The sequence below is a fragment of the Bactrocera latifrons genome, unplaced genomic scaffold, assembly GCF_001853355.1.
Source record: "Bactrocera latifrons isolate USDA-ARS-PBARC rearing strain unplaced genomic scaffold, ASM185335v1 scaffold_94, whole genome shotgun sequence".
In the NCBI taxonomy this organism is placed as follows: Eukaryota; Metazoa; Arthropoda; class Insecta; order Diptera; family Tephritidae; genus Bactrocera; species Bactrocera latifrons.
In genome coordinates, this window is record NW_017537645.1 from 782,959 (window position 1) to 793,562 (window position 10,604).

General features: G+C 34.4%; 1 protein-coding gene across 9 annotated transcripts in view; it reads left to right on the plus strand.

The window, feature by feature from the left end:
* The window catches only part of LOC108977687 (segmentation protein cap'n'collar), a 144,377-nt gene that overhangs the window by 49,577 nt on the left and 84,196 nt on the right, over positions 1-10,604 (plus strand). Inside the window, exon 1 of one of the 9 annotated variants that reach the window (XM_018947512.1) lies at positions 10,055-10,316. The exons of the other annotated variants lie outside the window; for them this stretch is intronic. Within the exon in view, the coding sequence (XP_018803057.1) occupies positions 10,296-10,316 (21 nt within the window). The 5' untranslated portion in view covers positions 10,055-10,295. Of the gene's footprint in view, positions 1-10,054; positions 10,317-10,604 lie in introns of those variants that run through there. 9 annotated transcript variants of the gene reach the window in all.

A 10,604-nucleotide genomic window follows, 5' to 3' on the forward strand; every position in this document is an offset into this window, starting at 1 on the left:
TTTTTTTTCAATATATATTTTTTTTCTCCATATTTTACATGACATAACGGCTTTCTGAAAATATTTCTTGCTTGGATTTCATACAATCTGACATAATCACTAGCTCATTACAGGCCCAAAAACACATAACGGCGCGAGCGCTCTGACAAGCAAATGATTAATCTGCACAACTGTGGTCAAGTCATAGTGTTTAAATGTCATTGCGCTGTCACCGCCGCCGATCGGTCGTTTTGTGTATTGTCCTTTTGAACTTTATGGCAACGCTTGTCTCGACTCTACGAAGATCACTTGTCTTTACAGCAGGTTCAGCACGGCAAATGCTGGAGGTGCTGCTTAATTTGTTAGCTTCTCCGTTGTCTCCAATTGTATGTATGTACATATTTCAGCCTGTCAGTTGTTGGTGTCATCGAAATTTCGTGTATTTTATTGATGATGTGTCTGACGATTACTGAAGTTTTCATGGTAAATGTAAATTTCTAAATACATACTTTCACTGCTTTCTCCACCTCCGTAAAGTAAGTGCGCTTGCCGTTCCATGCCGACAAAAGAACTATTTGTCAAACGTTCATCAACAATATCCATCATTAACCACAAAATAGGCATAAATGTTGGACAAAGCGTGCTCACACTGCCCGGTCGTCGCACGATCTTTGAATGCTCAAGGATATATTGTGCCTTAGATTCGGTATTATAAACGATTTTGGTTACCTTTCGCCGATCAAAAATACATTTATCTTGTTTATCTTGTGGTTGCCATCTTAGCGGGGCACACTGCATACAGTTCGGCTGTTCGACTGTTTCGTTTCAGGTGGTCCATATGATCTACAGACATACTTACATGCTTAGAGCCAATTGTTGGATCAAATGTAAAGTTCTTTTTGAGATTTGTTTTTGTTGTTTTTAGATTATTTTATAGTTACCAAGATTACTTTTTCTCGATTTGTTGTTAGCGTTGAGATTGTGGTCAGTGGCAGATGATGCTCAATCATACATTCAAATCGGTTTGATGTTAAATATTTTGACATAAAGTGATTTTAATTGGTTTTTTGGTGGTCATTAGCGTTCTTTAGGGTAATGAGCCAGGCTTATAGACGCATATTTAAGTTCAGTTCAAGTTAGCTAACTAACGTCCATAATTCCGCCCTCTTTTTACTATTTTATAGTAGTATATGTATGATAAGAAAGGTAATATTCGGAATAGCCGGAAATAATTTTGATAAATAACGAGAATTTCCCTAACACCTATTTTTTTAACTATAGATTTATAGTATATTTGGGCTAAATTTGTATATAACCTAATATCCATATGCTTATGATGACAGAATGGTTTGAAAATTAGCCTGTTCTCCAACTCAAATATTTCAGGAAACGAGAATTAAAAAATGGGTAGTGTAGCAAACTGAAAGACAAAGTTTCTGACTCAAAAAAATTTAAATTTTCAGACTGAATTTTAGTTTCTAACATTTTTAAGTACCTAACATTAAGGTTAATCAAATACAATATCTTGTCGTTTACTTGTTTTCTCTCAACTTCCTTTTTTCACTATCATCCGTTCAAAATGAGATTCTTTATAAAATTCAAATTCTCAGATGAATAATGAAATGATTTGAATGATTCATCTGAGATCAAAAAGTGATCAAAATGCTATAGACTTGATTATCTATCACCTCTCTTTTCTTTTTATACAATTATAGATATTATTGTACAATAAATTTTTTATGTAAAAAATACAAAAAAATACAATAAATTTTTTATGTAAAAAATTTATATAAATCCAAAAGTAGTTAAAAAACATAATTTATGCATATATAGTATATACGTATATATACTGGATCAAAAAATGGGTTTATGCATGCTCTTCAAATAAAACCAATTCAGTGAAAGGAGTAAAATCGTGAAAAAAGTAGATGGAATGAGATTTGTGAAAATCGAATGAATTTTTCAGGAAGAATCGCACACTTTCTTACTTATGCTTGCTGGTAAAATTTGATCAAAAGTCTGAAAATCATAGTTTCTGGTGCAAGCTAATTTCATCGCACTTGGCTAAATGTAATTTTGAAACTTTGGAATCACCAAATCGCCAAGGGATCATCGACAATCTAATACTAGAGCCAGATACTTGCAAGCGGTTTATTAAGCGGTGAGCCATTTTTCTTAGAAAAAAGTTAGTTCTCAGTAAACTATATGTTATTATATTGTTTAAATGGTATATAATGTTTGGCATTTTTTGAGTTATCGGTCAGAAATTTTGCACACATTCTTTTCTCCCTAAAAGACTGCTCATCTGGCGGATTCGCCAATATCGGACTTCTATAGCATATAGCTGCAATACAGAGTGGTCGAAGAAAACTAAGTTCTTGTAGGAAAACTTTTTTTATTTTACAAGATATCTTCATGAAATTTGGTATAAATCATTTTTCAAGGCAACGCCACAATCTCCGAACAAATTGTAACAATCGGACCACTATAGCATATACCTGCCATACAAACTGACCTATTACATCAAATGAATAAACTTTTTATACCTAATTAAATGCACATATGAAGGGTATGATACAATTTTTTTTTTTATAAATTTTTTTTAAATTTTTTTATTATCCATTATTTTTTTTTATTTTTTTAAAAATCCATTCTGGCAGAGTAGTTCCGTAAACACTTCTTAAAAATAAAGTTTTTTATTCTTGATAAATTTGCTTTAAACGAAAAATGTTCAAGCATTTTTTAAATTTTTATTTTTATTCCTTTCGCGTAACTTTCTAGCAGCTGTCTTTATTGTTTTTTTTTTTTTTTTTTTATTGCTTAAATACGTAAATGTAGTATGCCACAGCTCGTTGGAGAGAAAAAAAAAAAGCTGGAAGACTTTCCAAACGGCTTCATACATTTTATTGAAATTCCCACAAGTTATAATTACAATTTCGATTAAACTAAAATGAAACTTGAAGATAAAGTCATGGGGGCGCAAATAATCAACTACACAAGCTACATGCATATAGAGGCAGATAAATATGTTCCATGCATGTACATATGTATATGAGTAAAGTAGGAAAATATAAAAAATAACTAAACACAGCGGCGTACAGTCAATTGCACACGGATAAAGCGCAAAAGTAGCAGCTCGTTGTGCATGTGAGTGTTTGAAGTCTGCTGTCTTTGTATTGGTGAAAACATCCCCTTTTGGCGTTGACTTTTAATTGCATATTTTTATGTAACATGCGCAGAGCGCGCCAACAACAACCACCAACACTCACACACATTTATATCAAAGGCAATATGGCTTTGCTATCCTGCCTACACACACACACACACACATATACGCATATGCAAGCAACAGCATCAGCTCCTTTCAGCCAATTGCGCTGCTTGCTTGCTTTCTTTCGTGGCTGTGTTACATATAAATGTGTGAGCGTGTGTTTTGGTATAAGTGCGCTGTCGCCGTTGACGTTGATCCTTGCTGTCGCTGTCGACAACGCAGCGCTGCCAACATTTCCTTGTTTTTTTTTTTTGCTTTCGCTCACTGGCCGCGGCGCATCTAAAGGCCGTCCATTTTTGTGCTGAGTAATACAGGAGATAGGCGTGGTTAAATGGAATGATTGATTGTATCTTTTTTTTCTCGTGCAACCATGCAGGTATGGGTGTGTGTAACAGTGTGTGCGCTAGTAGCAGCTTGCCACAGTGTTGTTGTGGCATCATTAAAGCGGCAGCAATCTCTTATGTGCACAACCGTCGCTACATGTGCTTTCAAGTTGCACAAGCAAGCCGAGGAAAAAGCGTAATTCTATTTCTTTTTATGTATGTGTGTAGCTTTGTGTGCGTTTGTTGGCGCACAAGGGTTGACCGTAGAGTTTTTGTGGAAAATTCTTACATTTTCATTATGAAAAATGCGCAAGAATATGGAAGAAATTCTACAGAAAATGTCAGTTGACATTTAGTGCGACAAAAAAAAAACATGCAACAACAACAATAAGAAATTCAAATGTAGCAAGGGCACTGCAAATGATTGTGTGTTCAATCCGGCGTGGAAGCGGACACAAAAGCGCATGTGACCGGCCACTCAATTGGCCATTCAGTTTTCATTAAAGCGCGCCTACTGAGGTAGTTCTGCGGTGCTTTGTTATTTTTATTGCAATAACAAAAAAACTTAATTTTTCTACACTTTTTTTGTCGCTTTGGAAAACAATTTAATTAAGCCATCAATTGTGTGTTGCATGCAACCAGCTGTGGCATATACACACATACACACATGCGTGTACTTATGTTTGTATGTATGTATATATGTTTGTACTTACTTATATGTGTATGTATGCATGTTTGTATCTCATATGTACATTTAGCCTCTGCTGTGGCAAGTGTTGTGTCATGCCACATACGCTGTTACATACATATGTGCACCAGAAAGTGCCTGCACTCACACAAACATACACATTCATAAATATTCTTAACTGCATATTTTACTTGCATTTAAATATGCGTACGCTTTACCCCCACCAGCACTTGTTTGATGTGTTTATTTTGCGACTTATGCAGCTACCACATTACCTACACACGCATACAGACAAAACTGCGTTCTCTGCAGTTCCGGGAATCCCGTCACTGTCGCCCTAACCGATTTTGACAGGCAAAGTTGGTCTCATCCCACTAATGGATGCGATTATGCCGCGATTATCTTTGGTTTAAACGTCACTGTGTTGATCCTTTTGCTCTGTTGGCATATTGTCCGACCGCATATCTACTCTGCACTGCTGATCCTCACCGCCAACGGCTACCTGTTGTGGTTAATATGCCGAAAATTCCATCAACATCATTTCGCATTTTTCCTTCACTTGCTCACCTCTTCACCGTCACTCAGCTTGCTTGTTGCGACTTAAAACGCCTGCTTTTGTTCAACTGCTACGCCGCCGTTTAGTTGTCGGTTATTGTGGCTGCGCATTGTTGCTTTTGTTGTTGGGTGTAGTAAGTTGTTGACTTGCGAAAGGATTAAGTGCGTCGGTGCAGCGTTAATAATGCATCATTAACGCTATAATTTGAGGCCGAGCGTGAATTTTCAAAAAAAAAAAAAAAAAAAAAAAAAAAAAAAAAAAAAAAAAAAAAAAAAAAAAAAAAAAAAAAAAAAAAAAAAAAAAAAAAATCAATTTGCAAATTTCTGGTTGTTTTTCGGTTAGTTGAAACAAAGCAGTGTGCATTAGTAAGCATATAAAATGAAGCGGCAATCTAAATTGATCGTCAAATGTAAGTTTTGATTGCTTTATGAGTGCAGATTTTGTATAATGAGAAATTATAATTTTTTTGATTGTTGGCCATAACAATTTTTTTCGAAAGCTGGAATTATAGATAAGTAGAAATTTAATTTCTCCATTTTTGAAGTTCGTTTCCAAGTTCGACATTGAGCTTATTAAAAATTATGGTAGAACAGAATAGAAATTCTTTTGAGGTTAGCAAAATTTTCATATATTTTGTCTTGAGCACTTAACACTCTCATGCGCTCATTAATCACTGAAAACACAAAGTCTAGAATTTCTACCTGATTACAAATTTTTAGACTTGACATTTCATTTAATTTTTATAACTTTACCGATAAATGACAAGAATCTACCAAACACCTGTTTTCTGACGCCAGGTTTATAGTATATTTGGGCTTAATTTGTATACGAGGTGTGTTCAAAAAGTATCGCGAATTTTGTCTTTTTTCAAAAATTATTTATTTATTGATGAATATCTATTTTGTCCCCTTCAAAGTAATCCCCATGAGATATTATACACTTGTGGCAACGGCTTTTCCAATATTCGAAGCACTTCAAAAAATAATTTTTTTTTATCTTCTTCATGCCGTCTTTATCTCGTCAAGAGAAGCGTAACGTCGTCCTTTCATGGGCCTCTTCAGTTTAGGGAAGAAGAAAAAGTCACAGGGGGCCAGATCTGGGGAATACGGTGGCTGCGGCATCATTAGTGTATTGTTTTTGGCCAAAAAGTCGCGCACAAGCAACGATGTGTGTGAGCAGGGGCGTTATCGTGGTGCAAAAGCCAATTTTTGTCACATCTTCTCGGCCTTCTGAGTACCACCGATAAACGTTGCTTCGGTCCAAGGTGCTTCTCCGTATGCCGCAGTCAACATTCGGAATGCATTCGCGCACTTAATTTCGTTTTTCACACAAAATTTGATACAGGTTCTTTCATCCATTTTTTTGAATAGGTAAAAATCGAAGACGATCCAAAACACGTGCAAGCAAAGCAGCTGTCAACAATTAAATGAACATTCAAATTGGCCGAGCTTGTCGGCATAAGTGAGAGACATGAGTACCAACGTAACGCCACAAAAAATTCGAAATTCGAATATACGTAACCCATTTTTCATGATTCGTTCGAAAATTCAAAATTCGCGATAAATTTTGAACACACCTCGTATGACCTCATATCTATATGCCTTGGCGACCTAAGGTCTATTGTGAAATACGCACTATCACAGGAGGTTGCTGAAGAAGCCATGCCACCTATGTTGGACGGGTGAGTCGTGGGTCATAGATTATGGTAAATTATTTACCAAAAAAAAATATATATGGATATCATCTATGTGTGCTCTTATTTCAATGGATTATAGTATTTTTCCGTCAGACTTATATGAAAGTCGGAACTTCGAAAGTAATATAAATTAAAAAAACATGTTTTTTGATTTGTGATATTGTTTAAAATTTACTTGTTTTATTCGTTACACTAAGAAAGTGCACTTCCTCACTTTTGCAACGATGCCATAAATCTGGTTAGTGCCTTTTGTAATATATACCTTCTGTAGCATTTCTCATATAAGCTTCAGTTTCGAACTTTGAAGTCAAATATTTCGAAATTACTTTTCGCTTATAACTTAAACTCTCTAAAAAACCGATTTGGTGGAATACTCAGTCGAGTGTTGTACTGTTTAATAACAAGTCAAGTGTCTTTATGTTGAAAGTACAGGATTTCTAATAAAAAATAACACTTTTTTAATTATCAAACCAAATAAATATTTTAAAAATAAATTAAATTGTAAAAATGGTAATTGTAATAACAAAAACAATATTAAAAACAACATAAGTTTGACACTTAACTTGTAAAAAGTCTTATGATATATTTTAGTATTTAAGCAAATACCTTTTTTTCAACTGATAAAGGGCTAGGCTGGTATATACTTCTACAGGAAGCGTGGCTTTGACATTAAATGTGTAAATGAGAAAAACGGAGTGCAACTTATCTCTTTGGAGCTTTATGCTCTGCTTGTTAATATCACAGAAAATCATTTCATCAAAACAGTTTTCTTTAATCGATTCACGCAGAAATTTCTACAATGTTGCTTAGAGCAATCTTAAGATGTTTCTTTGATGATAGGCAATCATATAAATATGTAGAACTTTAAGGTTCGAAAATCAACCTGTACCGTCCAGTTGTTACGGATAAAAATTCCTCACCATCTCCGAAAATAATGCTTCGAGAAAAACGAGTTTAAAGTTTTACTAGTGTCTTCTGTTTCAATATATTTTTTTCTCTGAAAATTCCTTTTTTTTTACTAAAAAATATATTCACATATATTCTATCGGACTTGCAAATCCACCATACCTCTTAATTATTATGTTTCTTTCCAATCGTGAGATAGCCCACCATAAACAATTTACTTACTCAAGTACCTTATGACTTAGAGATGATTTTGTCTATAATTTCTGTGATTATATTTTTGTAGCTTTATCTATATAACAACCACACATTTCAAATTTAACACAAATAAATTTAAAATCCTTCTACGAAGGATCATTCTTTGGCATTTATTATTTGAAGATTAGCTCTTTCAAATGTTGGAAGCGGCTATGTCTCAGATGATCCATTCGTTGAGTTCAATTTTTCATGATTCTTTGGAATGACGCGCATGATGTTTTGCTTCAAGGCTCGAATCAAAGCGGGACTGTCCGCATAGACCTTAGATTTTACATATTCCCATAGGAAAAAAGTCTAACGGTGTGATATCACACGATCTTGGTGGCCAATCGACCTGCTCAAATCGTGAAAATATCTGCTCATCGAAGTGTTCTCTCAATAAATCCATCGCTCGATGCGGTTTGTCAGAAGTGGCGCCTACTTGTTGAAACCAAATATTGCAAAGATCACGAGCTTAAATTTCAGGCATCAAACAGTCGGTTATCATGTCGCGATAATGGTTACTTTCTCAACGGGATCATTTTTGAAGAAATAAAGAATAGAATAAATAAAGACCCGATTCAAATTGATTCTACATGGTCTACGTGTACTTTCTCTGCTACGACTGCTATATGTTCTTTACTGGGTGTTGAGCGTGATCTATTTGGTCGAATATCATCCAATAACGAATGCAGGCTCTCAATATGGGTCATTTTGTTGCGAATAGTACGCTCAATAGGCCGATATGTTGACCAGAAGTTGAGCGAAGCGCACGAAACTCATTCTGTATAGAAAGTGAATTTTCGTAATAAAATTGAACGATTTGTAAACGTTGTTCAAGCGTAAGTCTTTCCATGATGAAATGCCAAATATTAAACAAAAATCAAGGCAGCTTAACACGACTCACGCGTGATCTATCAAAAAAAGAATATTGAAAAACAAGTAAGGAAGACCTAAGTTCGGGTGTCACCGAACATTTTATACTCTTGCATCATAAAGTGATAATCGAGATTTCAGGCGTGGTTGTGAACCGATTTTGTTAAGATTGGTGTTAAGAAAATATTATATACCGAATTTCATTGAAATCGGTTGAGTACTTCCTGAGATATGGTTTTTGGTCCATAAGTGGGCGACGCCACGCCCATTTTCAATTTAAAAAAAAAACCTGGATGCAGCTTCCCTCTGAAATTTCTTCCGTAAAATTTAGTGTTTCTGACGTTTTATGTTAGTCGGTTAACRCACTTTTAGTGATTTTCAACATAACCTTTGTATGGGAGGTGGGCGTGGTTATTGTCCGACTTCTTCCATTTTTGAACTGTACATGGAAATGCCTAAAAGAAACGACTCTATACAGTTTGGTTGATATAGCTATAGTAGCTGTCTCTTATACACATCTAGATGTGTATAAGAGACAGCACAACCGTTATGTGAACAACACTATCTTTAGCAACTTTGTTGCGAGAGTATAAAAATACCTCTACTTAAATCTAAAGTTTAAATTGTCTGATTAAGGTTTCAAACTGGGCTAGAATAATCTGGCGCACGTATATGAGATGGTAGCGGCTAGAAATTTAATAAATATGCATGAAACGGACCTTTGGAAAATTTTTATATATTATATAGAATAAGATTTTTTTTCGAAAATCTGAGAAGCGTCTTATATACAGTTGCCACAATTAAATCAATGTTTTCGTTTATAAAATCTATTAAATGAAACATTTCCACAAGAATATATTTATTTAAGTATTTTTGTAAATACTTCTTGCTAAATAATAAAATAAGTGTTAAATGTTCTAAACGCGACTGTTGTGATAAAATAGGCGGTTGCTTCTTTTTCATCTTTTTCCTTTTTTTACCACTAACAAAAATGCCCAATTGTTTTATTTGCATATACAGTACTTTTTTATCAAAAGAATTTTACGACTCCGACGACTTAATCTTAACGAAATGGACACAATGCTCTTGTGTGCTATATATTCAAAATAAAAATATTGAAAGAGAATTCACGCGGAAACTCTGTTGTTGCATCAAAATTTCAGTCAGTCGACGCTGAAGAGCATAAAGAGATTCTAAACACAAAAGCGTTCACTGATAAGAGATCTCTTTTCAATTTAGTGACGCTACAACAAATTGTAGCGCCGAACATTTTAGGCGAGTACAATATGGAAAGTACTCATCGGGCTTATCTTGCTTGCGAAGCGCTTATCAGCTAGAAGAGACTTCTAGCGTACACACGCGTCAGTTATAGCCCATATTTGAGGCCAGTAGTCGTCATTTAGAGGAAAAAATAAATAATCACAAATCGGAAAACTGAAAATCTGCTGTCGCGAAGAGTGTTTTACTGAAGAGTTCCTAGCCGAGGCATGCCCATGCAGTAGTCTCTTAAAGCAATCGCATTAAAAAGACGTTTTCAGCGCTAGCGGAGCAAAAATATATATTTTTTCACAGAAATACAAACAAACATATTTCATAGACATTTTCAAAACAAAACCGACGAAATTTAGACAAAAGTGAGGCACAGAGCATTAACGAAGTGTGAAGATAATTAATTAAAAAGAAAAAGTGTTTGATATAAGGGTGAAAAGCTCGAATTTTATACGTGAAAGTGCTTTTTAATAAAAACGCAGTTATAAACTTACAAAATGAAAACTTTTATAAACACAGTGGGTTATTTTACTTTATCTATTGTTATTTTTATATTTTTTGTTTTGATAAACAACTTGACTCATGCCATCTACAAAGCCGATATATGTACATATATAAAATGTATATTTAATATATAATTTACATATGTATATATATATAGATATGCCGATCGGCATGGAATATTATCTGTCTCTTATACACATCTAGATGTGTATAAGAGACAGATATTATATATCACCAAAAATGCAAAAAAAAAAAAAAAACACGTAACCACGCATATTGAAGCAAAATTTGAGTTTTGGTTA